We start from the raw sequence: 27,496 nt of genomic DNA, 5'->3' as shown, positions 1-27,496 counted from the left end.
GGATTTGCAAGGCTCTAAGTATCCAGGGTTACCAGACAGCTAGACAGTGCAGGTCCAGAGTCTAGGGTGGCATCTGGCTGGCACTGCACAGCAAGGGTCCAGGACAGCCAGATGGCAGGGATCCAGGGTGGGCAGACATGCAACGGCCCTGCAGGGTGCGGGATCAGGGCAGGCAGCCCACCAGCCCTGCACAGCAGGGGTCTGGGTCTGGGCTTCCACTGCCCAGGAAGCACATTGATTTAGTGTAATGAATGGTATAAGAAGGATGGGAAGTAATTTAATTCCTTGTAGAAATATGTAGGTTTCTAAGTGTGTAGGTTCCTGTTTTTGGTGAAGTCAGTGGGAGGGTGTGTTGTTGTCTTGAATGATATCGGGGTTGGGCCCAACTTTCTGATGAGAAAGAGAAGGAATAAACTGGAAGCGTTGAAATGATCAATGACATTTTCTCAGTGGGCGTAAACTACCTGCAATTAGTCTTACTGCTCTGCAGTACTGAAAAAGTTGGGTTTTATCTACATCTGTAACTAAAGGTATTGATGTCTTTAGCTGCATGACAGAGATGTCATGTTAGGTTGGGAAGGACTTTTGTCCTTGGTTAACTTTAGTCCTTAAGTGGATGTTGCTAATATGAAATTAGCCCATGATGATGACCCTTGTGACTAATGCTGAGTATCTGATAGTGACCGATGGACTCAATGTGGATTAAGTATAATAGGATACACCAGATGACTACAGTGACTTAAAGCCAGAGGATATGGAAGATATAGGATACTGTCTGCCAGGAACACTTTCTGACAGTCACTGGTTGTTTTCTCACTATGGTATAAATATATTTATAATTTTTTGCGCATACAGAGGTAAAAACTTCGTAACATTTTTAAAATAAAAACTACCTTTCACAGTGATTAAGTTACAATTAAATCAGAAATTCAAGCACTAACTGCTAATCTAAAAACGAGAACACTTGAATCATACTAAAAAAAATGTATGTGCTTTCCAGTTACTTACACTAAGATTTCAGTGACACACATGTGACTAACTCCCCTGCAGAATCTAAGCCTTCTGTGTGAGGGTCAGTGATTTATAAATCCCTGTGCTTGTAATTATCCTAATTAACTTTTTACCTTATTAGTACTGGTGGTACTGTTGTTGCTGAATTCTTAGTACTGACAGAATCATTTTATGGGAATGCTTTAGTTTTATTGGTCAAATTGTAATTTTCTCAGCCTTTTTAAAAAAGGAATATTTAAATCAGACGTGGTATCTATTACTCTGTTTTGCAGCATGTGAGTTGTATGAAATTGGTTTGTAAGATAATATTCCAGGGATAATTCCAGTAGGCAGGACAGTTTTAGAATTCAGTTCAACTATGGGCAAGAATAGAGGTTTGCAAGATAAGGGCCCTAAATCCATGGGCATATGAGCCCACAAGTGGAAAGGTGGTCCAAATAGGAAATCTAGTGGGGAATATTGGCAAAAGCGCAATTTTATAAATATTCTCAGTGACATATCTAACAATAACCATTTGCAGTGTTACATGCGAGGCATTTTAAATGTCTCTTCCTCTTCCCATTTCTCAGACATTTTTCATTATCCTGGCAGTTTCTTCATCCTCATCTCTATCTTTATCAGAAATAAGTCCATGTTTCCACTGTGGCCGTGTCTACAGTAGCCAAAAAACTTCATATTCATCTGCTCATAGGAATAAGGGGACTTTGAAGTAGCCGGGGTCCTTTCGAAAAGCAGCCCTGTTTGGACAAGCCGCGCGGCGGCGAGCCACATCAATTTCGAAGTGCCGCGGCCATCCGCATGCTAATGACGCGCTGAATATGTATTTGCATGGCCATTTCAAAGTTTTTGGCTAGTGTAGATGTAGCCTACAATAGTGAAGCTTTTCTAACAGTTAGTTCAGAAAAACGTAACAGTAAAGCTCTAGGAGATTTCAGTGTAGCCTGATCATCAATGTCCTCACAAACGTGCTGTCCCAATGGCTTGTCCCACTCCAACACTTTGGTCTGAGTCACAGAGTCTCCTGAATCTGAAGATTGATACTCTCTTTCCCGGTCTCTTTTTTTCTATGTCACTTAACAGAAAATTCATTCCTTAAGTGATACAATTCCAATGTTTAGGCTTCCCCTTTTAGCAGTACTTTTCCACAGTTGTGTTTCTTCACAGACAACACAACCGTGACTGACCCATATATAGTTATCATGATCAATTACAGGTTGATCAATTACAATTACAGATCAAATCCAATTGATCAATTACAATTACAGATCAAATCCAGAACTCTTTAGTTTCTCCCATGTGTGTTTGATGAGAAGATAAAACGCAAATCTTTTTTCACCAAACAATATTGAACTTAGCTGTAAAAGGTAGATATTATCATAATTATTGAATGACTGTGACCACTGAAGTGATTGATTTTTGCATGTGTGCAAGTGTGTTAAATATATATCGATAATATAAAATTAGAATTTTCAGATAGTCTTCCAAAATGTACTTTACTTAAGTAACTATGGTACATTGAAAGGTATCATTGTATATTTCAGAATGTGGACAATAGTATAGTGCTTATAAGCCATGGTGTTATTGTTAAGGGCAGTGAATCAGCTAGATTTGATTTGTCAAATGATTGGTCATGTGCCACTTCCCATTCTGTTATTTTGCATGCTTGCAATTTCACTGGAGGAAAGGTGCCCAGAGGAAAAGAAATGTGTTTGATTTCCAGATACGAAAAATTAAAGGTCAGTGACCGTTTAACCTTAAAAAAAAAAAATAGTTGAGGGCAGCCAATACCAGTAGGGAGAACCCTCACGAATGTTGAATTTTGTGAATATCATTTTGCAAATATCATTTTACCCTGGCTGGACTCCTGGGCAGCTCTAAGCAGCAGCAGGGGGAGGTAGAGACTGGTGGCAGCTGTGGGGAGCCAGTCAGTGGCTGCATCATGCCTGTGGCTGGCTATTAGAGCTCTGAGGAAGCAGCCACTGGCACTCCTCCCTAGGAGCCCTGGGGAAGTGGTGACTGCTGGCGCTTCCAGCCCCAGAGCCCTGGGGAAGAGGCAGCCACGGGTGCTCCCCGCCTGGAGTCCCAGTAAAGCAGTGGCTGCTGGTGCTCTCAGCCCCCAAGCCCCGGAGAGGAGGCAGCTGCCAGCGCTCCCCACCCAGAGCCCCAAGATGCGGCAGCCAATCACAAATAATTGAATTTGTGAATGTTAAAGATGTGAATGTTGTGACCTTACAGTACAGTACTCTTACTGGCTGATCCTCATGTGTGAAATGTGGCAGTTTGTCAAGTTCCTCAGTTAGCTGTCCCAATTAAACTCACTTTTCCTGGTTTTTTTAATGTTGATTCTTAGATGCTGAATCCACAATAAGGAGCCCTGTAGTTTTACTACACAAACTGTCACATACACATATTTTAAAACAGTTTGTTCAGCACATGTAGCATGAGAACCTAGGAGGACCTATACAGGACCTGGATGGAGTTTTGCACCCTTCTGTTTTTATAGAACATTTATCTGGGAGTAGAGGAATGAGGGGAAGAAAAGATACCCTATTGATCATCAAAATGTTATAGAATGATTATTTGACAAATCTCCCTTGATTATGTCTGCACAAAAGCAAGGTCATATTTGCAGATACCCAAGACTGTAGCTGTCATCTGGGGTAAAAGTTGATCTGAAATCTGAGTTTCTGCAATTTAATATTGTTTTCTGTCTTTTGACAAAGCTGTCAAGTGCATTAAGAGCTAGTAAAACAAAGACGGACATTATCATATGGAATGCTGCTTTTCAGCCAGGAAAAACTGTTCAGTTATTGGAAATGTTGGTGCTGGAGCTCCTTGTTCCTTTTCAGTTGTAGCTTTTAGTTTTTCTGATATGTCTTTATCCCACTCCTCCATGGCATCTGTATGCTGATAATAAACATAAATGACCAGCTGGCTGTAAATTCTCTCTATCTGATAACATTTCCATTGTCTTTCGTTGTAATGTCTATGCTGTTAGTGTTGATGAACATAACACATGATACCGATGTAAATAGCAGAACTGGGGAAAAGATTGTTCAAATATTCGTTCAGATTCTTCAGTGATCTTAGAGTGTCTGTGTTCCCTTTTGATTCTGCTTTCTATGAATATTCTAGCAAACAAATTAACTGCTGTAAATATTTTCTGGGAGAATGAACTGCGATAAATATTGTATTATCACAGAACACAAACTTTACATTCTGAAAAACTGTATATTCAGAATGGAAACATGATAGTAAAAGTACATTCATCACATCACCCAGGGATATGCCATATCACTTTTGTCAAATATAGTCTCATACGGTTTGGGTTTCAGGATTTGCAACAGATGAGGTACAGAGCTGGTATTTCTAGTGACCATAAACCAGCAAATAATTTACAGTAATAAGAGAAAGTTGCTTTCTGCTGTGGGATGATTCTGGAACAGTAATATAAGAAAAAAATATTGAACTCTTTATTTGTTATCATTTTTTCACCTGACCCTAACACATAGAAAACAACTGTAATAAGCCTATATATTTTATAAGTAAAATAAAATGATAAATTGTATGCTATAATATTAAAAATGAAACAGCCATATTGCCGAGTGAGGTATTCTTAGGAACAAGTTATAGTTGAATTGTTCAATATGCATTTTTAAGGAAAAGAAAAAGCTCCATAAGTTTATGGATGAACTGAAACATGACTCCAAGTCAGCATGGGATGGGATTAGGACAGGGCTAGGAACTGGAAAGGTGAGCATTCTTATGTTGGTTGTACTGTGGGCTTACTATGTGTCTTTGAACAAGTCATTTCACCTTTCACCTTTGTTTGCCAATTGTCTGTTGACATCTTCATTCCTCTCTATGAAACTTTGTTTGGTCTGCATGGCTAATTACTAAATAAAACAAGTTGTTTCCATTGCCAGCTTTAATATTTTACTTAACACAATAGCTGTTCTTTGTGTAAAGAGTTAAGATAATTCCCCTAATACTTGACCTTTCTTTAAAAGAAGTTTGTCCCATTTTTCTGTTACAGCTCAAAAAATTCTTACATGCATCGGTTCTCTTTTTTCTTAAGAATTTTGTATATTTCACTAGAGTCCTCTCTGCTGCAAAGTCCTGTCCACTTGCTAAAGGAGTGTATTTGTGGAAGTGGAGTTCTAGGTTTGGTTTTGTTTATTTAATAATACTTTAGTGTAGTATAAACCTATGTACATATTAAACTAGACCTGAACAAGACTAAAACATTTTTCATGTGAATATTTGAGATTTGTTAGTTGTAGTTCTTTAGTACCTTTCTAAACAAGGCTGTTGCCATTTTAAACAAGGCTGTTAGATTTCCTGGGAATCAGGAGACTTGGATTCAGTCTCTGGTCCCATTACCATGGACTTTGGATGTGACCTTGCACAAGTTACATAGGGCCTGGTTATCCTGCTCTTTATGTAGTCGTGTACATTGGTATAAAGAGGATGTGAAATGCTCCTAATCCTGAATAGTTGTTTCTACTGATTTTGCACGAATGTACATGACTACATGTGGTACACAGTAATAGCCATCAATCTCTAGTGCCTCGTTTTCCACTCCATAAAACTGAAGATGTTAATATTTTCCACTCTTAGTGAGGTACTGTGAAAATATACTAATTAATGTTTGCGTGATACGGAGATAGCACAGTCATGGCTATGTCTAGATTACAGGGATTTGTTGACAGTTTTTGTCAGAAGATGTCATCCGACAAAACTTCTGTTGACAGATCATGGCCAAGCTGCCAAGTGGATCACAATGATCTGCTATGTTGATAGAGAGAGGCTGGACCACCTGTTTGGTCTGTCGGTAAAACAGCCAACTGAAGGCACAGCACACAGGGCTGCGCAGTGTCTAGAAGTCCTGTCTGACGGCAGAGGACCCCTGAAATGTCCAGACTGGCTTTCTGTCGACAGATCCCTGTCAACAGAGGCAATATTCCTCATGGAGAGCGGGGTAAAGCTGTCAACAAAAGTGCTGCGTTCTGCTGACTTACTGTTGACAGAACGCCTTGGGAATCTGGATGCTCTGCAGGTATTGTTGGTGAAGTGGCATTTTGCTGACAAAACCCTCTAGTGTGGACATAGCCTATGTGGGCCGTAGAGTCCTTGTGAAGAATGAATCCTGTTTCTAGTATCTTCTGTAAGTCCCAAAACAATTCAAATACTGTGCAGCATTGGATAAAAACACTGTTATTTCTAACAATAAATTCCCTGTCTTGCACCATCTCTTTCACTGTCCTCTTGTTCCATATGTGAAAAAATTCTTTTGCAGTTTTCACCCTGCATGTGTTTTTTCTTAAAAACAGTAATTTGTTTTTAGCATCCTCCTAATTATATCTTATTATCTTTCTAATGTTTCACTGTGCCTGCCCTGAATATATTGTATCCTGCATTGTTTAGATTGATTATATTATTTGCAAGATAATTCATATATATTTTGCATAGTTGGTTTTTTAATTTTTTTCTTATTTTCCCCATTTCCCATTTTATTTGTGCCTTTGGGCTGAAGTTTGCTTGCATTTCTTAAGTAGTCTTGTTGCCATGATCTGAACTATTCATGTGAGTAGGATGAGTAGGACTGGCCTTTTAGAAATAAAACTGGACTTGTTTATCTCTCACACAGTACTTGCATGTTATCTGCAGGTGGAGAAGTAGAATCACAAACCTATAGAATATAATTTGCAGTAGACAGAGATCATTGATTGGTCAGAACACAACTTATCTTTTAGCTTCCCCTTTTCAGTAATTCAAATGTTTTACTAAGACTGAATCCCTTTCAGTGGTGACTGCTTCCAGCTTATCTTGTGTTCATCGTTCAGAGGTTCTTATTGTTGGACGTCATTTTTTCTCAGTTGTAGAATAGCTCTGAGAAGGTCTAATTTATGGCTTCAAAATTTTAGATTTCCCAGCTTTATCTTTATTGCTTTCTGTGTTAGAACAAAATGGTAAATGTTAATTGTTTGGCCCCCTGATATTTTCCATTCATTGTTAAGGTCACATTTTCTCATTGTTTCTTTTTCCCCATTATAAAACCAGCTGACTTATTAATAAACCAATAATTAATGGTTAATTTCTTTGTATTAAAAAATACAGAAAGAGCCTGCTATCCCTGCAGATGTTTCCATCTCTAAAAGTACTCTGTACTCCCGAATCAGCACTTCTGAGGCAGAAAATGCCTCAGGTCTTCTCTATCAACAAGAAGATTTGGATTCTGCATTACGGATTGCCAGAGAGGAGGTAACCTTTTATAGGGTCTGGAAATGAGTTTCTTCTGTTGGTAGTTTACTTCTTTCTAGTTTTCTTGAAAGTCATTCAAGAGATGTAGTCTGTATAAAAAATTCAGGCCTGATTCTTGTTTACAATAAGGCCAATTTAAAATGCTTCAGTGTAAAATGGTCTTAAAATGGGAGTAAGTTTTATTTGCGTGATGTAAATGAGAATCAGACCCAATACATGGACATTTGTATTATTTATTTTACATAGCACTGTGTTCTTATCTGCAATTAATGCAACTTAAGCAATGGAGTGTTGTTGATTTTTCTTTTTAAATCAAAGGCTATAAGGTTCTACTTTTTTTTTTAAACTTTGTAGTACCTATATGATGCTTCACAGAACATATGAAAAACTAGTCCCTGCTTGCACAGATAATGCAATCTAATGTTCTAAGAGTATAAACTGTGTAGATGTAACATATACCAGAATGGTTAGCAACAAGGAGGAATGTGGGTTATGAATATTATGATTCTGTGGTTACTCAATTTAGAGATACATGCATGAGAGTAGAACCTTCCTTCAGACAGATCCTGAAAGCATTACTCAAAACCTACAAGAGAGTTTGAAAATTTGGTCCCTTTTGGGCATTCCATCAACAGAGGAGTACAATAGCTTTGGAAAAGTATCCCAGTGTAATTGGGATGAGCATAAATGCAAAGACAAGGTTGACCACCTGCCAAAAGAGTCTGTAGAAGTCTGAACTGGTTTCTATATACACACTTTTGAATGCAAGCATTATAGTTTGGAGTAGAAAAATTCCTTAGGTTTATCTAAATTTGGATCCAAATCTAGATATGAAATCTGAAGTTCAGCCCTGTCCCTAGTGACAGGTAGAGAAACAATTTGAATATTAAATTGCAAAAGGAGGTTGCTACGATTTAGTGCTAGTATCTGGTTAACAAGCTGTCTTAATAAATTCCTTGGCTTTACTGAATTTCCCTGCAACCTGTTTCCTCTTCTTCTGTATAGACTATGGCCAAAGAAAGGGAAGTATCTGAGTGGAAAGACAAATATGAAGAAAGCCGAAGGGAAGTGATGGAGATGAGGTGAGTTTTTAGCACATCTGAGGTAGTCATTGATAAGATTAATTGAACATTTCTGCTTATGAATATGCACAAGCTAACTGGGATTTGCACAAACGTGTTAGTTATTTGAAATTATTCAGTACATTTTTGACTGCATTCTTTGGATTTATCCTAAATCATTTTCTGCTAGATTTTAGTGTTCACAGTTGATGAAATCCACTACCATTCAGATTAACATCATAAGGCCAAACCACTGCTTGAATTCTCAAAATAGCAAGAGTTAAGAGGAGTGATACATTGACCTTTAGTTTGTTCTCTGCACAATGTTGAACGTTCCCCTGCTGAAGATGCATTATTTAGTTGTCATTAATCAGATAGATAATATGGTATTGTTTGTGTTCACTAGTTGAATGAATGCATTTGCATTTTTGGTAGGAATATTCTTATTGGTAAATTTATTACCATTTGTACCAGTGAAATTCAATTGCATGAATGTTTGTAGAAAGTGAACATGGAAAGGGTATGAACAACACATGCAAAGCAGATTCCTTTGCTCATCCAAGTGACACTTGGCAAAGACGTTTTGGCAGCACTCCTCAGCTCTTGAGGTCATTTGAAAGTTGTACACAGAAGATCAACTTGATTTTGTGTTTTGGGTCTATTTCTCCCATTTCAAAGGGTGATGATGAGCTGTAGCTTCTCCCTGAAGGATGCTATTTTGATATATTCATAGGTGTTGTTCTAAAGAGCAGTATTGCTTTTCCCTTTTGCTGAAATTTTGTTCTTGGTAAAAGAAGTGTACTAAACGAGGGTTCTCCCCTTCTCTCTTATTAGTGGTATCATCTCATAAATAGGTTGTACAAAACCAAATGAGGCACAGGAGGAGCAGAGGCACTAACAGCCATCCTGGACCCTGGAGTAAGGTTGGGGGAGGGGCTGGTTCTGCATCCTGGAAGAGGCAGGGCCAAGAGCAGAAGAGACGGGGCCCAGGGCAGTCAGCCCTCAGCACTGCCCTAACCATAGTGCTAGGCCCCCTCTCACTTACTGACAGTTGCTCGCAGCTGGAGCAGCCCTGTTGCAGTATTTCAAAGGGGCCCAGGGGCAAGTGCCCCATTTGCTCCCTCCATTGGCGGGCCTGAGGGTGAACTGGTCTGGCTCATCAAACTGAGTCTGGGAGTATGGCTGAGAGATGGAGAAGTCTGATCACAGATTTTATAGAGGATCTTTGGTGTTTTAATTTTGGTGGTAGGGCTTCAATTTTTATCTTATAAATAAGAAAACTATTTCAGGCCTTTTCTTCCAGTCACTCCTATAAGGAGCAAATTACCACAACCACATCTGAGGCTTAACAACTTTAGAGGAGGGGCAAAGGGGTTCTTGAAAAATCTTCCTCGCAAAAACACTGACTGCTTGAATTAGCATTTTGAAGCAAAAATCCAAGTATCCTTTTAAGTGCTGATCTATACATAAAACTGCTGCTGCTATCAAGGAGGGTTGTTTTCATGATCAAGGCTAATAAATAATAGTACGCAGTAGTAATGCTCAATGATGTACTATATGGTTTGTTGTTAGGGGTAAACTTTAACATCTTCATGAATAGAATGTGAAAGGATGAGTAAAATAAAGCCCAGATGACATGAAATTGGGAGGAGTAGCAAAAACTAAAGCCAGTAAAACCAAAGTAATAAAAAGGACACGGAAAGGGTAAAAATTGGGTAAAAAAATAGCACAGTGTGATTCAGTTTGAAATGTTCCAGCTAATGTGTCTGGAAGGAAATAATCAAAACACACACCACTCATTGAGGAAGACATCTTGGAAAACAAAGTGCTGAAAGTTATAGGTGATTCGAGTTTTAGCACGTGTGTGTGCACGTCCGTGGTATATATGCAATGTGAAAAAGGCAGTGTAGGAGACTGCATACCTAAAGGCATCCCATCACAGAAATTATTGGGACTATACTTTTCTGTGCTCTAGTGTGATTATACCTGGAGTACTGAATTCAGTTTTGTGCACTGTGTTGCCAGAAAAATGATGACAGACTGGAGGAAGTTCAGGAGAAGAGCAACCTGCAGTGATAAGTGGCTGGAGAACCTGATTGACAAGGAAAAAAGAGAGAACTAATTTTGGCTATGACATGACAAATGGAGAGTAATATAATGTTTGACAGATGAACTCAAAGCAGAGAGGAAAATGATATGGCGATATAGTTACAAGCACTGGGATGAAACAGAAAAAGCAAAATGTGAGCTTAATGTTAGGAGTTGTTTTTATTATTATTATTATTATTATTATTATTATTATCATCTTTGAGGCCATTAAATAGTCTCACGAGGTTCACCTTGAACTTTTAATTCTTGACAGGCAAAAACACTAGATCCTTTTTTGTAGCAAACAGCATCAAAGAGATGGAGAGGGGGATACTCTAATGTGTGTAGGCTAGTCTAGACTGGGAAATTACATTGTGCTAGTGCGTGGTGTTTAAGAGCAAGTTTGATATTGTAACTCCTCAAGATCCCGATCTAACACCATGTAACTTCCTAGCCTATACAGAGCTGGGAAAGACACAGTGTTTCTCTAACATTTTTAAAGCTTCCTACTGTACTGTTGGACTCTTCTGTGGATGATAATAGAGTCCTTTCCTTTCAAGGGAGATCCCGGCAACTAACTTTGTTCTTGATTGTAAATTGCCTTTTTTACAGCAAAATTAATGCCTTGACAGCAACAGCAACTTTGGCAAGTCTGAACAAATCCCCAGGTGGATGCTACAGAGCTGTCCAATTCATGCCAAAGCACTGCCCTACTTTCCCACATGCACATAGCATTTGACCTTGCATTTCCTGATTCCAGTCCTGCAAAGAGCTCTACAAACATGGATCATTACATGAGTGTGGAATCTCACTGAGGTCAGCGTGCCCTCCCAGCTAAGCAAGGGTCATGCTTTTCTGATCCCTTAGCAGGACTGGAGCTTGGAGCTAATATGGGCAGCATTGGGCCAGGGAGACTAAGTACAGTTTTCATTAAGGGCAGACTTTGCATTAAGTGCTACAGTCACTTTGTTTAGAGGGAGAGGTTATAAATAACTCATTTGTATTTTGGGCGGGTATCCATTGCTTCCCCATTTGTTATCAACTTTTGAGCTTGATCTCTCTTTCATCCCAATAACACAAGCTATTTGCAATACACGTTTCCAAAATGCAGAAACTAAAATTGACTTTAAAGAATACAAGCTAAATTCTGTAAAAGGAATATTTTGAATATGCACTTCAGGTGAACTAAGCATGTGGTTATTTTGTTTTTTATAGACATTTGTTGGTAGCTCATCATTCAAAGCACAGTTAAGTCTAGTCTAGTTTCATTAGCTTTATTTGGCTCTGAGAAGGAATAGATCAGCTTTTCAAATCGCTTTTAATCTTCTTACTTTGGTTAACCTCTTTTCAAGAAGAAAATTCAGAGCAGGATGTGACTGTATAACTTAAAATACAGACAAAAGCATGCAATTATATTGCGTGTTTGATAGAAATTGCACAAAATTAGGACAATCATGCTGCATGATTAAATATTTTTTATGATTTTTCAATCTTAAGAACTGAATTAATGCTCATAACTTTGTACTCGATGTGCACAGGACTGGGGAATAAATGCCAGCCAAACAGAATATAGAGATATAAAAAAAAAAATGGAAAAAACTGTGTTATCCATTCCCCTCCCACACACATAGGTTATGTCTAGATTGGAGCGATCTGTTGACAGAAGTTTCTGTTGGAAGATATCTTCCAGCAAAATTTCTGTCAACAGATTGTGGCCAAACTGCCAAGCAGAACAAAAGAGCAATCCATTCTGTTGACAGAGAGTGGCCGGACTACCCAGCCAGTCCATCAGCAAAACAGCCACCCAGAAGCATAGCACTCAGGGCTGCCCAGTATCCCAGATGTCCTGTCTGTCGATTTTCTGTTGACAGAATGCCCTGGGAATCTGGATGCTCCCCAGTTTTGTTGTCAAAACCCTCTTGTGTAGATATAGCCCCAGACATGAACATGGATCCAGATCCTAAATGAAAATATAGCCCTTCATATAATTGACAGTTGAAGAAGTACTTTGAGTTTACTGTGAATAAAAGAGATTGTATAAAAATCGATCCCTGCTCTCCTTTTATATTCAAATGACAGTTTAAAAAATTAGAACCAACATTTCTACTGCTTGATTGTATTGCTCACATATATTTGTTTCATACAGTCAACATTGTGACAACTGCAAACAAAAATGTACAACAGATTATACAGCTTCTAAGTGTGCGTGAAGTAGGTCTATATTGCATTTTGACATGACACAGAAGTTCAGCTATTTAATAGCCTTGTTATTCAAGTGAAGCATCTAACATTTGTATTCACAACTTTTCTTTTCATTCCTTTTATAGGAAAATAGTTTCAGAATATGAGAAGACAATTGCTCAGATGATAGGTAGGTGTTACTGCTATGGAACTTGCTGCTCTATACTCTGAAGTGAACCCAAGTATGTTTGTGATTGAGGGCTTAATTCTGACCTTGGATACGCTTGTTGAACTCCTATTGACATTAATAGGAATTCTGTATACATCTGAGGGCAGATTTGTGTGCTGCTGGTTTAAGCTGAAAAATAAGTACTCCATGCTGCAGGCACTAGAATCAGAAGCATTCAAGATTGTCTCTGGTCACTACAGCAAAGCAACCTATTCCATCAAAAGCATGCCCAAAGTGCACAGCTATTTTAGCTGAGACTCATGAAGGTCTCTCTTGCAGAAAGACATTTAAATTACCTCTACCAGACACACGCAATTTTTCTCTCAACTATGCATACCAAAATTTGTTTTTTCACATCTTCAGAGGCCATCTTTGCTAGTGACATTTATCCCAGCAAAAAATATGGATTAACTCCACTCCTGTATCGGTCATTACTAGGGTTCAGTAGTGACTTACTGAAGTTGATGGTGCTTTTACAATATAAACCATAACAGGATCTACCCCTGAAAGAGCTGATAAATATCTGTTCACAAAATGTCTTGCAAATAAGAGATTATTTGCTATGTTTCTCAAAAACAGAAACTGCAAGACTCCTGGGCTGTGTTTGGCACTGTTATAAAATCCTTATGGTCAGAGTCTGGCTTTCTTGTGTTACAGAAGGTCATAGTTTATGGCGGGGGAAGGAGAGTGGAGTCGTTAGCATTCTTTCCAGCATGGCAGTTCATCGGGCCAGGAAAAGTAGTCCAGACAGAAGAGAGGTCAGCTCAGATGAATGAATACTCTCAGAGACATCTCAGAATAGTCTCAGAAGATTCAGACTAATGACTTCATCAGAGGGAGGGGCAAGTGGTCGTATTGTAACGTACTCAGTGTACTTGTACTGTTCTTTACAATATAGTGTTATTCATAGCAGAGAATGGTCATGGAGAGTACCAAGTAAAACTATATATGTGGCATGAAATGTGCATGTGCCTCTTCTTACAGACTGACTGGTAATGGGAAAAGTTTTCGTTACAAGTGTATAATCATGGGCATCTTTAAATGTCATTGTGTTACCCACTGTGAAGCTGACTCTTCTTATTGTTTATGTATCGTAGTGCATGACACCAAATGTTTTGGTTATTTTTATCATTTCTTCTACATTAATGTAGTTAACATTAGAATAATATTCTCATAATGTTTGCACTTCCCCGTGTGTACTGCATAGATCTATGGGCTGGGTGCTGTGGAAGGAGTGAGTGAGTGAGTAAGAAGTTCAGGGTATGGGTTAAACACATTTCATGTACACAGGTTTATGTAACAGACTTGCTTGGTTTTGCTCAAGGCAGACTAATACTAATAATAATGATTAGTCATTTGACTATTTTTACACCAACAGATCTCACTTCCTTTCATATCGGCAATGTCTGCACTAGAGAGTTTTGTCAACAAAACTGTCATTTTATCGACATAACCCGGGGAGCATTCACATTCCCAAGGCTGCCTGTCAATTGTAACTTGACAGAATGTGGCACTTTTGTCGACAGCCTTCTGCCACTCCCCCATGAGACAGAACGCATCTCTCGACAGATCTCTGCCAACAGAAACCCAGTCTGGACGTTCTGGGGGGCCTTCTGTCGACAGACAGGGCTTCCGGGGTACTGGGCAACCCTGTCTGCTGTGGTTGTAGTTGGCCATTTTGTTGATAGAGCGGTCAGGCAGTCAGTCTGCTCTCTGTTGACAGAGCGGGTCGATCTTTCAATCCACTTGACAGTTTGGCCACAATCTGTCAACAGAAGTTTTGTCAGAAGATATCTTTCAACAGTAACCTCTGTCGACAGATAGCTGTGGTGCAGACATAGCTAAAAAGAGTAGAGTCTTAGAGAGCTGTTTTCTTTATCATTATTTCCAACAGATGTAGAGTATTTTGTATTTCTGGTCTGTGATCACAGAGCAAACAGTAAGGTTCTTATAGTTTGAATGTATATAAGCTGATGATGCTTGAACTGTGTCAGATTGTGTCAGAACAAGATCTGTAGTGGATCTTTAGAAACATATGACTCTAAATTATGTCATTAATTTGGATAAAGATGAGCTCAGTTGAATAAGGAACAGGATCATCTGGCAGGTAGAAGAAGCTGATTGGCAACATACTATACTAGTACTCATGAAAAAACAGGAGTGTATATTCGAGAACAACAAGAAGTCCTGGGGCACCTTATAGACTAACAGATATTTTGGAGCATAAGATTTCATGGGCAAAGACCCTCTTCATCAGATGCATCAGGTGCATCTGATGAAGTGGGTCTTTGCCCATGAAATCTTATGCTCCAAAATATCTGTTAGTCTATAAGGTGCCACAGGACTACTACTTCTCAAAGACACAGACTAACACGGCTACCTCTCTGATAGGAGTGTATATTGTTGTTGCAAGCAATGCTGCCTTAATGATAAAATAAAATAAGGAAAATTGTGTTCTTCAACATGAGCACACTCAACTGAATTGTTTCTATTTATGACTGAACCCTTCTGATCTCCTTATAAAGCCATTTAATAGAAGTTGACTTAATCACAGCTGAAGCTATTTCACTAATCTCTGTGAAGGAATATTCAGCTAGGTCAAGAGTTCCTAACAGAGCTTTTCTAGAATGTGTCCTCTAAATATAACCCTTTAATTATTTCACTGGGATCAGTAGCAGATCCTAAACTTGCTATTTTATACATGCGGACTGTGTCTACACTTCATTCCCCTTTTGGAGGAGGAATGCAAATGAGGAAGAGCAGAAATGCAAATGAAACACAGATTTACAAATCTCAGGGGCCTTTTTTCCGAAGGAATCCAGTCTATGTGGCTGTTGTTGTTTTGGAAAAAGTCTCATTTTTTTCAGGGAAAAGGATTCTTTCGAAAATGTTTTTTTTAATGAAGGAACCCTCTCTACACAGCTGTTTTTGCTTTCAGAAAAGTCTCTTCCGAAAGCGGAATCACGCAAAATGATTCAAATGAAGCATGAGATTTGTAAATTAGCATTTTGTTTGCAAAACAAAAAGCAGTCAGATAGCACTTTAAAGACTAGCAAAATAGTTTATTAGGTGAGCTTTCATGGAACAGACCCACTTCGTCTGAAGAAGTGGGTCTGTCCCACGAAAGCTCACCTAATAAACTATTTTGCTAGTCTTTAAAGTGCTACTTGACTGCTTTTTGTTTTGATAGTGTATAGACTAGCACGGCTTCCTCTCTGTTACTATTCATTTTGTTTGCGTTTTCATTAAATTAATTCCAGTTTGCCTCAGCACCAATTTCAAATTTGTACATGTGCAGACCCACACACCTCCTTGGTGTACTCGGCTCATGAGAGAGTCATAGTGTTACAGATCAGGAATGGGGTGCATCAGCTGCCCTGTGTGCAAAAGTTTGCACTGCCCTTGTTTTCACAGCACTGAACTCAAGTCAACACTCATTTATAAAATTCACAGCTCTGCAGTCCATCAGTGGTGTATGTACAACTTGTCATAGCCCATTGTAGAAAGGTGCATGTCACCAGTGCTCTTTCACTTTCATGAGCATAATATTCATCAGTATTTTTTCCCATAAAGCTCCATTTTATGTTTACTTTTCACCCTTGCATTGGAAATGAATTTATTTTCTCTTAAAATATTTATAGATTTCAAAGCTAGAAGATGTTATTAAATAATTTTATGCTTTTTATAGGTGGTTGAGCATTAATTTATTTCTGCTTTCCTAACAAATGCCCTGATTTTCTATTTTGCTTCCATTTTTGTTGCTTCTTGCTATTTGCTTGCAAAACAAATAAACAGGCAAACCTGGTAAGTAATGCTTTTCACTAACTGTGACATACTGCTTTTTTTATTTGCTTTTAGTCTTTGTGTTTATTATTGCATCCCCATTAAGGTATTAACTGAAAATGAAAACATGTTTGAAAGATATTGGGTAATATCTTTCTTTTGCTAGTATCATCTTTGGCTCTTTGGTAAAAATATTTTGAAGTATAAAGGATGATTATCTTATTTGTGAATTGTGGACAGAATGCACAAGTGATGCATTTTAATTAAGGAATTAAGTTGCATATAAATATTTATTTATAATTGTCTAACAAGGATTTTGCTGACAGTTGATTAGCTAAGCAGGACTGTTGATCAGGGAAGTCACTGAACTTTAGTGATACGAAATATCTATTAGGTTTTCCAATCTCACCCCAGCCAATGCTGGATTAATTTCCATAGAGTATATTCATCACACTTTGTCCAACCCCATTTAAAATGTCTCAAGCAATGGAGTTTTCTGTATTTCCCTTACAACACTGTTTTATGTTTTCTAGAGTTCATGGTCAGGGAGCTTTGTTCTGATAGTCTTGATTTTCATTTGATCCAGTACTGTCTTGTACTGTGAATAGTTCCTCTCCTTCTTTGGAATCTATGTTTGGAATAACAAGAAGTCCTGTGGCACCTTATAGACTAACAGATATTTTGGAGCATAAGCTTTCATGGGGCTTATGCTCCAAAATATCTGTTAGTCTATAAGGTACCACAGGAGGAGTTGTTTTTGAAGATACAGACTAACTCAGCTACCTCTCTGATAGTATATTTGGAACCTGGCTAGATGTGGTCGTGAAGGCATGACAGAGACAGCATGCAAGACATGAGGGAGAGGAGCAGAACACAAATGTCCATTTCCATTTCCACTGACCAGCTGAAGAGGGTGGTGGGAGTGATGATGAGCTTTTGGTGGGAGCTGGTCCAGACCTTGCTGATATAGGGAAGGTTGCCAAGGCCTGGTCTAAACAAGGGCAGAAAGTTGATCCCAGATACACAGTTCTAGCTACGCCATTAGTGTATCTAGAATCAACGTATTGGAATCAACTTTCTGACTTTGTGTAGATCGGGGCTCTTCGGGCTTGCGCCCATGTCCCTTACTGTACATGATAGCGTGGAGTACCAGGGTTGACGGCTGAGCCCAGAAAGATTGATTTTGCTGCATCTGTAAAATCGAACTCCGGAGGATTGATCGCAGCACATCAAACATGTGGTAAGTGTAGACCTACCCCAAACTTCAAAGGTGTGGAGGGAAAGGAACTTTCTTTATGGGTGTGAGTAAGTGTGTAATGAATTCCTCAGAGTGCAAATTGCCCTAGAGACAGAAGGAGAAGAAAATCACTAAAATATCATAGGGAGTAGTGTAATTCCTGACATGGAAAAATGCAAAATTTTGTTTTCTTATGTTGTCACTTTAATGTACACTAAGGGCTCGATCCTGTAAATGGTTTCATACATGTAGATTCTTATTTCTGCCTGGATTCAAACGGAGAAGAGGTTTTGTGCAGGAGAATTAGCCTGTACCCGCAGATGTGTTTCAAGATCAGGCCTTTGATTCTTTAAAAAGGGGAAAAAATAAAAAATTACATTATACCAGGACTTCAGGAGACGACCCCTGAGAAGACTGGAAAAATAAATGCGGGATGAAGAATGGAAATGATTCTCTGTTTATTCACTTGTGTCTGTAGAAATCAACAGCATATCTTTTTGAGATCACATTTGAAACATACCTACAGTTTCTTCAAAATTATTTCTGAAATATTATTAAAGGGAAACTCTGGAAAAGTGACATGGCATTGGGAAGCTTTAGTGTTTCTCAGTGATTTCTCATTATCCAATACATACAGTTTACAAGTGAAAGAATGTTCTTCTACATCTTATGCCAGCTCACTCACTGTGCATACCACTTTGGTTTTGAATTTCACACATCATCCATAACCAAAAAAAAGTCTGAAAACCAAATTCTGTCCTCATCCACACTTGTGTGATGCCATTGCTGACGTTGTGCTTGCACAAATTTAATGATTGGAACTCTGAAAACCTTTTCAGTTGCTGGACAAGATGGAAAACCAGCTTAGTTTCTCTTCAGTGCATTGGCTCAGGGGAGGGCGGGGGTGGGCAGAGGCTAACAAAATAAGCAGTGGAAACATCTGAATACTGAGGAGGAACAATTGATTTGAGTATGGGAGTTCCATTTCTGTGCTGTCACATTTCTGAGTTGAACTGCACTTCTGGAACTTTATTTCAAACCACAGCCTCAGTTTAAATTAAAAATTGAACTCGGTGCCATGTTTCAGAAAACAATAGAGTTAAATGATTTGTGTGAAAAACACTTTGGAAAGTTGCTGTTTTTAAAAAGTACTGTTATGTGTGCAAAAGGAATTGTTGCCTCATGTAAACTTCTGTAACAGACTTAAGAAAACAGTATAAATTTATCTGCTTCCACAGTACTGTTTTCTTTACAGTGTATAACTACTGAGAATGCACTTGGAAATATGGCACATTGGAATCATAGTGTATGATATACACAGCAAAATCATATTTCTACATAAATTGCAGATCTAATTTCTGACCAGTAGTACTTGCATAGAATTAAATGAAGCGAGCAGTTTGCATTGGATTCATCAGTATGCAGAAAACATTACGGTTGAGCATTACAAATAATGTATGCTGCATATTGATATCTTGCAGATATTTAACTTAATTACAGTTAGCTCCTCTTCAATGGAAAAAGGGAGACTCCAACATCTTCTTTTAATGTGTATGGCTGAATTCAAAGTTATATGTAAATCATCAGTTTCAAGGTATAATTATGCTTGTTTCTCAAACTGAATAATAATATCTACTACCACTAAAGAAATTACACTGACTGTAGGATTATGGCTCTGTGTAATGCCTTTTTTTAATCTAATTGAGAAACTTAACTATTACAAGCCACACAGTAGGGTAACCACAAACTACAGGTGAAGTCATTCAGTGTTCGTAACGTAACCCGTTCCACACGTTTGCTTTTTTACAGAGGATGAACAGAGAGAGAAATCTGTTTCCCACCATACTGTCCAGCAGCTGATAGTGGAAAAGGAACAAGCTTTGGCAGACCTGAACTCAGTGGAGAAATCACTGGCAGACCTTTTTAGGAGATATGAAAAAATGAAAGAGGTTCTAGAGGGATTTCGGAAAGTAAGTCAAAATTAAATATAGAGCAGTTTAAACTTTTCTTATTCCAGAAATCTAAAGAAATGGTCTTTTATATGCAAGATGTACAGGTATTGCTAACTTTTAAGTTCTATCGTTTTTAATCATGTATCCAAGTTAAAAATTGACATTAGATTGTAATTGTGCGTGGGATGTATGTATGTGTTGAAGCTTTGTTATGAGGCAATAGCTCAAGAAGTATTAGCATATTATGGAAGAACAACTTACTGGCATATATCCTCCCAGCAACTGCAGTATGTGTTGTGTTAGTGAAGTTAAGAATTCTCTGTTTAAGTGATGGCTCATGGACAGCTAGCATTCCTGGAATTCAGCCTGTAAGTTCTGATTGAAGACCGTGTCTTCTTACAAGTTTTACAGGGCATGGGGCTCTGTGGGCCCAATCCTGTACAAGAAATAATTTCACTCAAGTACAACCTATACAGCGCAGTTTGCCTCAGATGATGTGTGTATAGCAATATATTGCCATAGAAGTTTAAACCATATAATTTCTCACCAGCACAAACTGAAAATTGTCACTTTGTTTACTGATATGCCATTGATACTTCAATCTGCTCGTTTAAGAATGAAGAAGTGTTAAAGAAATGTGCACAGGAGTATTTATCACGAGTAAAGAAGGAGGAGCAGAGGTACCAAGCACTCAAAGTTCATGCTGAAGAAAAACTGGACAGGTAATGGTTTAAGTGTTTGTCTTTTTGGGTGTTTAGATTATCTGAACATCTACATGTTATAGACCTAATATTTTACAACTTGCAGCACGGGGTGCCTATATTTTTCTTTACGGGCTTCATATTCTTCTGTCATGGGGTGGGCTAGTATATCACCAGTAGTTTTTCTTTATTTTTTTCTGTGAGGTGCAGGTGATGGGGCAGTCTATGGCCACAAGTGAGCACAGATCACCAACACTATATACTAAGTGATGAGGGAGAAGAAGGCAAAACCATTTGGTGATTATAATGGTGCTCTATGAAATAGACTCCCTCCTAAGACAGCTTTAGAGGGTTTCTTTGCCAGTTTGATAAGATCAAGTGAGTGTGCCTGTTACCCACTTATGTTTCAGCCTTAGCATAATCACATGAACTAAGAGACACAGGAGATAGTCTCCAAAATGCTAATGACCAATGTCAAAATGAAGTGATACTTGGATTCACTTCTCCAAAGCTCTCCCAGCATAAGTCTTGTCCATGGAAACCAGATGTGATCATGGTCAGAGGCTTATAAAGAACCTCAAGTGAAATCAGTTTTCTGGCATTGGAACAATTCACTCAGGATGAAGCAGCTGATACAGAATGTTTTATAGTCTTTATTCAGGGGATGTCTGAAGTAATGAAACAGACATATCTAATTACCTTAGATGTTTAGATAATTATGGCTGTCAAGCTAAAGTTTCAAGGGCATATTCAAAGTGGTTCCAGCAATTGCCTTTCCACATTCATCTGCCACATCTGTTTTAGCTGTTAGCCATAGACCTTTCCTTCAGAAGAATTAACATTCACCAGAAGACCTTGTGTTTCTCTAGAGCCAATGCGGAAATTGCACAAGTCCGAGGCAAGGCTCAACAAGAACAAGCAGCATATCAGGCCAGTCTCCGTAAAGAGCAGTTGAAAGTGGATGCGTTGGAAAGAACACTGGAACAAAAGGTAATTTAAGCATTTCTGTTCTCAAACAAAAACTCAGGGACTGCGTTTAGACTAGCAGGTTCTTTCGGAAAATCCAGACCTTTTTCAAAAGAACACACAGCGTGTCTACATGCAAAATGACATGCTCTTTTGATCCAAAATAGAAAGAATGTGGCTCTTCTTCCAGAAACCATCTTCCGCTCCCGGATGAGGAAAAGCACAAAAGCACCTCCTTTCAAAAGATTCTTTTAAAAAAAAAAAAAAAAAAAAGTGTACGTAGATGCTCCATGGCCCTTCATGGTGCCAGGTTTTTTGATCCCTGGCCTGTTCTTTCAAAACAGCAGGGGCTATGGGGATTCTTTCGAAGGAGCAGATTGATTTTTTTTTCAATCTGCTTTTTTGTGTGTGGACATCCTCTTTTGAAAGAAGTTTTTCAGAAGAGATCTTCAGAAGAACTTCTTTCGAAAGATCGCTGTAATGTAGACGTAGCCAGGGTATATCTTCACTGCCTTCTGCACTGAGGAAGCACCAAGTACATCTAGATCACCCCAGGAGAGGGTTGTTCAACTTGTTCTTAAAACTCCCTAATGATGGGGATTCTACAGTCTCCCTTGGAAGCTTGTTCCATAGCCTAACCATCCTTACTGTAAGAACATTTTCCCTTGTGTCCAACCTCAACCACCTTTGCTACAGATTAATCCTGTTATTTCTTGTCCTACATTGAATGAACACTTGGGCTGTGGCCACAATTGGCCAAAACTTTGAAATGGCCGTGCAAATGGCCATTTCAAAAATTACTAATGAGGCGCTGAATTGAATATTCAGCACCTCATTAGCATTAGGATGCTTCCAGACGTGCCACTTCGAAAGCGCCACTTCTGAACGCTTGTGGCTCGGCGCAGCTACACGGGGTTCCTTTTCGAAAGGACCCTGCACATTTCGAAATCCCCTTATTCCTCTCAGCTGTGAGGGTACTTTCGAAAAGGACCCCCGTGTAGCCGCGCCGAGATGCAAGCGTTCAGAAGTGGCGCTTTCAATGTGTTGTGGCCCAGAGCATCCTAATGCTAACGAGGCACTGAATATTCAGTTCAGCGCCTCATTAGTAATCTTCGAAATGTCCATTTGCACGGTTGTTTCGAAGTTTTGGTCAAGTGTGGCCACAGCCTTGATGACTGTCTGCTTTATTACAGTTCATTTATTATGGTTCATTTTGGACCATATTTGAAGACTGTTGTCAGATCCCCCTTTGTCTGTTCTCAAGACTAAACAGGCCTGTTTTGGGTTTTTTTTTTAAATCTCTTCTTATCAGTCAGGTTTTCTGAACTTTATACCCTTTTTATTACTCACCTATGCACTCTCTCCATATTGTCCACGTCTTTCTTAAAAAAGTGTGACACCTAGAAGCAGGCACAGTACTCCAGCTGAGCTCTCACTTGTGCTGAGTAGAGCAGGACGGTCATCTCTTATGCTTCCATGTGACACGCCTGCTAATACAGCACAAAAGATTAGGGTTTTTTGCACTTGAGTCACACTGTTTGCTTGTGTGCTATTTGTGGCCAATATAACTCCAGATCCAGTCCAGCAAAACTACGCTCTAGCCGTATCTCTTCCCCAGGCAACACTAAGGCGACTTCCCAGATTTCCCACTTGCCATATATCCAGGTGGATGACGATCAGTGAGAAAGAGGAACCCATTCAGTTTTTCCCAGAATATCAACACCTGCCAGGAGTGAAAAGGGTGTTTCACGCAAACATTCCACCCTGTTATGGTTTGTTATAAGCAATTTTCTTTATTTGGTAGACCAGTTTTGGGGCTAATACAGAGGTCCTAATTCTGTCAAAACTCCCTATTTGCCTATGTAAGGACTATGACCCTTAGTTTGATCTTAGCAGATCATGTTAGTGTTTATTTTTAACTATAACTTCAGATTCTGATCAGTATTGATGTCAGCTTAAATGCATCCACTTTATTAGTTACCGTTACAGACACGGAACAATCAGCTACAAATACAGTCAGTTCAAGGCATTCGTGGTTATAAGAAATCTCCATTTGCATTGTGTTCTCTAGCCTAATTAATAGTCAGTTTTCACTGTAATGTAAAAGAAAATAAAGAAACATCCAGTCAAGAATGTTCAAGCATTTAGTCTTTTGCAGCTCATATTTTTGTTTAAATGTATGAGGAGTTATCTCTGTGACTCAACATTTCTTAATGATAAATTGCATTAGCTAAAATAAGTAAAAATCTATACAAATAAGCCTACAGTTTTAATGTGCTACTTTTACATATAAAAGACTCTTCTCTATTTGAGATTTGTTAGTGTATTTCCATCTTTCGTTATTAGTGATGAAAAAGATGTTTTTCCTAAGATCACAGAATAATAAAAGCAAAAGATGCTTTAATACTTATTTTGTAGTGTATCTTTTAAAAGATATTTTGCACTATCAATTTGTCTGTTTGTTTTTCAGAATAAAGAGATAGAAGAATTAACTAAGATTTGTGATGAACTGATTGCCAAAATGGGGAAAAGCTAACTTTTAACCAAATTTCTGGACTTCAATGTTGAGTGCAATATGACCATTGGCACACTGATGTCCATAAATTGATGTGGACGGGTTATATTTTCACTTTTTCGTATGCACTACTGTATTTTCTTTCTAAATAAAGTTGATTTAATCGTATGCAGTACTAAGATGACTATCAGAATTTCTTGCTATCGTTTGCATTTTCATATATTTCATAGCAAGTTGATCTCAGAGTTCCTGTATCAGGGAAATGGTCAAGTTCTCTAATGAATTACAAATTGCTGATCCCAGCCTTTCCTTTATACATGAGTTCCCATGTTGGATGTCTTTTGGATTTAATATGAAAATGTATTACTTGCATGGGGACTCTTGCCTTAAGGAGTGTAAACTTGATCTGCATTTGCTGATTTGTAAAATAAAATGAAAAAGGAAAAAATGCATGTCTCTTACATAAAATTCTTTATTGTAAATAAATTTTTTCGTTGCAACTTAGAAATAAGCATGATTTTATTTCATTGACTTGGTGCTTTTGTACATGTAATGCAGAGACATAGTAAAGGTAAATGCTGTTTCTGCTCATGTAACTTACACACATGAGTAACTTTACTCACAGGAGTGGTGTCACTAGTCAGACTGTTCACAAAAGTAAAGTTACTCAAGTACATAAGTATTTTGGCCCAGTGGGGGATGTACATATGACCTTAATCCTAAAAGACACTGAGCACTCTGATCCTGACCCAGAAGAGCACCATCATAGGGGTATAGTTGGACTACTTCTGTGTAGGATCATATTTTATGAGATGTCTTCCACTGAGTTTATTTAGGGGAAGGAGTGAATCCATTTCCTTCCTGATTTTGCTTTAAGAATTTGCCTTATGGAAATGGGGAAGTATATCTGGTTAGAAGTATAACCAGAATAAGCTAGATAAGTAGCATTCTGCACACCTCTTCATCCTCTAAGTCATCCTCTGTAGAGGATTACATATGTAAGACAAGCATTAGGACTTTAATGACAGACAAACTGCTTTCGTTGTCTAATGGTACAGCCCTTGGATATCCATGATGAAGACAATCTTCAGCTTCGTTCTTCTCAGCTTGCTTTTTATAACCAAAAGTAAGTAATTTTAGTCAATTTTGTTTCAGATCTCGGCTGTCAGACGTGCAGAGAGTTCAGAATTTTTGTCATTAATCTTTGCCAGTCTTGTCTTTTCATTGGTTTTGCATGCTGTACAATTAATTTATGTGGATAACGGAGCAGAATTTTATCTAATACATTTATGGTAAAACAATCTTTATACTAACAGATTGTTAATTCATGCTTTCCAGTGGACAGCAAGTGCACCTTCTTTGTTCTGTGAGTTTTAATTCAATTCTTTAAAGTGCTTATCTAATGTATACTTAAATTTAAAACTACAGTACAGTTCATACTACAGACCAGCCCTGGGAGGAATGAGAATGAATGAAATTGTGACTGTATAGCTTTAGCAAAGGACACTGCAGGAAATAGGAAATATCTCAAATGAATGGATATGTTAGGGGAAAATTAAACCCAGTGAAAAGGAAATGTTTATAGAATTGAGCTGTATATCCTATTTACATTACTGTAAACTGAATAAGACAAAAATGCTTGTTATACTTCCAGTTTGTTTTAGTGGAATTTGTTTCCTAATTGCTACAAAAAAAAGTGTATTGCCTATTATAGCACATTAATCAGTCTTAGACGTTTTGTTACGTGCGAAAAAACAATAACAAAACCAAAGCAAGGTACAGATTGTACGCCTGTAAAAGCAATGTTAAGATCCAAATCTGAGAAATAAAATTTGATTGGATTTTGAAGACTCCTTAGGCACATTGTAAATTAAAAGTCCACAGTAACTAAATCAGCCATTTTCAGTGTTTGCTTCACATAGAAATTAAATGAGAAAATTGAACAGGTGCTTTTAAAATACCCTGAGAAGCTCAAGAGCAATACCTATATCAAGTATTTTTTTCTTAATGACAGGTAAAGCGCTGCAATGTTATACTTGTGTAGGTTCTAGTGATGAAGAATGTAACAGACAAGGAACTCAGCAGTGTCCAGAGCTTTCAGATGCATGTTCAGTCATAAGGGGACAAGCAAGTAAGTAGATACAAAATTGTAACAAAAAAGTAACTAAACTATTAATTCTTGTCATGAAATACCTCTAAAAATTAAATTATCAATTGGGTAGAAGAAGCTACTCAGATGATGAGAAAATATAGGTAGGTAAACATGTTCTCTCTCTGTTTATTGAAGTACTGTTAATAATCCTACTTCTTCTCATATACGGATTAGCAGAAATGTGATGTTATTTTGCTAGCTACTGAATTGTTGTTGTTAATGCACTATAATAACGCACCATGCAGATGTACATTATTGGAAAGGAGATTAAATAATAAGTTCTGGAATTAATTTATGCTTATAAACTCATAAAAATGCCGTAGCATCAGAATGATTGTTTCTTATGATGCTCAGCTCTTCGTTACGTTCAATCACTGTATGTTTAGATTCATGTTAATAAAACAGTATATCAGGTAGGCAAAGATGAATATCTTGCTATGTTTTGGATTAAATGTGGCTCTATTGTAGGTGGTGTTATGAAGTCCTGTTCATTCAAATCATTCTGTGAACGGGCGAAAAGGGATGGATCCAAAGCACCTGGAGTGAGCGTTCACTGTTGCTATGCAAACAACTGTAATGCCAAAAGCCTGGCTTCAAGAAACACCATCTCCATAAGCCACTTATTGGTCCTTGCCTCTGCAGTGTTGTGGCACCTGCTGTTTATCAGGAAGTGAAAACCAGACCCAGTAAACCAGTGCTGCAAGGCTGCCTTTTTAGAAAAAATGACTAACAATTCCTAAGAATGTTACTCAAATATAATACAACAGCTGTATTGGAATGGGAGTAGTTAAGTCTGGCATGAAAAGATGGCATCTCAGATGACATTTACAGCAGCAGATAAAGATTACATTATGAATTAACAGTGTAGGCAACCTCACCCTCCTGTCCTGTCTTTTAGCCTACGGAGCTTCTAGTGATAATGTTCCCTCGAACATACATATTATTACAGAATTTTTATACATGAATATGATATTATCACTAGAAAAAGATCCATTATCAGCAAGTAGCAGCCTTGTAGCATGGTAAAGAAGGATTTACATGTTCAAAATGTTTTTGAGTTGTTGGCATTTGTAAATTCAGAAACAAAATGATATGTTTAGAAGAGTAATAGAAAAAATAATAAATCATAATGTATGTAGCAAGCCTTCAAAGTATGTTCGTCATCACCTACAATAATCATTAAGGACAAAGTCATGATGAGGAAAACAGTGTTTGAAAAGATTCTCCTCCATTCTGGATATTTTCGGCAGGTCAGTGCTACTACCTGAGAATCTGTGAAACAGCAAAACAACATTAATCTGCAAAATGATTGTCGACTTGTGGGCTTCCTTCCAAAAGATCAACGTACTCTGTCTC

The 27,496-nt window shown here is 38.2% G+C and overlaps 1 protein-coding gene across 4 annotated transcripts in view; it reads left to right on the top strand.

Annotated features, from left to right (window-relative positions):
- Positions 1–24,515, top strand: part of TACC2 (transforming acidic coiled-coil containing protein 2) — a 200,898-nt gene extending 176,383 nt beyond the window's left edge. For 2 of the 4 annotated variants that reach the window (XM_075000516.1, XM_075000514.1), the window contains 7 exons: positions 7,132–7,275; positions 8,281–8,357; positions 12,752–12,795; positions 19,664–19,824; positions 20,422–20,528; positions 21,377–21,497; positions 23,944–24,511. In XM_075000516.1, coding sequence (XP_074856617.1) covers positions 7,132–7,275; positions 8,281–8,357; positions 12,752–12,795; positions 19,664–19,824; positions 20,422–20,528; positions 21,377–21,497; positions 23,944–24,009 — 720 coding nt within the window. In that variant the 3' untranslated portion in view covers positions 24,010–24,511. Of the gene's footprint in view, positions 1–7,131; positions 7,276–8,280; positions 8,358–12,751; positions 12,796–19,663; positions 19,825–20,421; positions 20,529–21,376; positions 21,498–23,943 lie in introns of all 4 variants that reach the window. The other 2 variants (XM_075000517.1, XM_075000515.1) reach the window with 2 other exon arrangements.
- The last annotated feature ends 2,981 nt before the right edge of the window (positions 24,516–27,496 follow it).

This window comes from Carettochelys insculpta, chromosome 7 (assembly GCF_033958435.1).
Source record: "Carettochelys insculpta isolate YL-2023 chromosome 7, ASM3395843v1, whole genome shotgun sequence".
NCBI classification, from domain to species: Eukaryota; Metazoa; Chordata; order Testudines; family Carettochelyidae; genus Carettochelys; species Carettochelys insculpta.
Note: the sequence above shows the minus strand (reverse complement) of the source record. Positions and strands in the feature narration are given on the sequence as shown.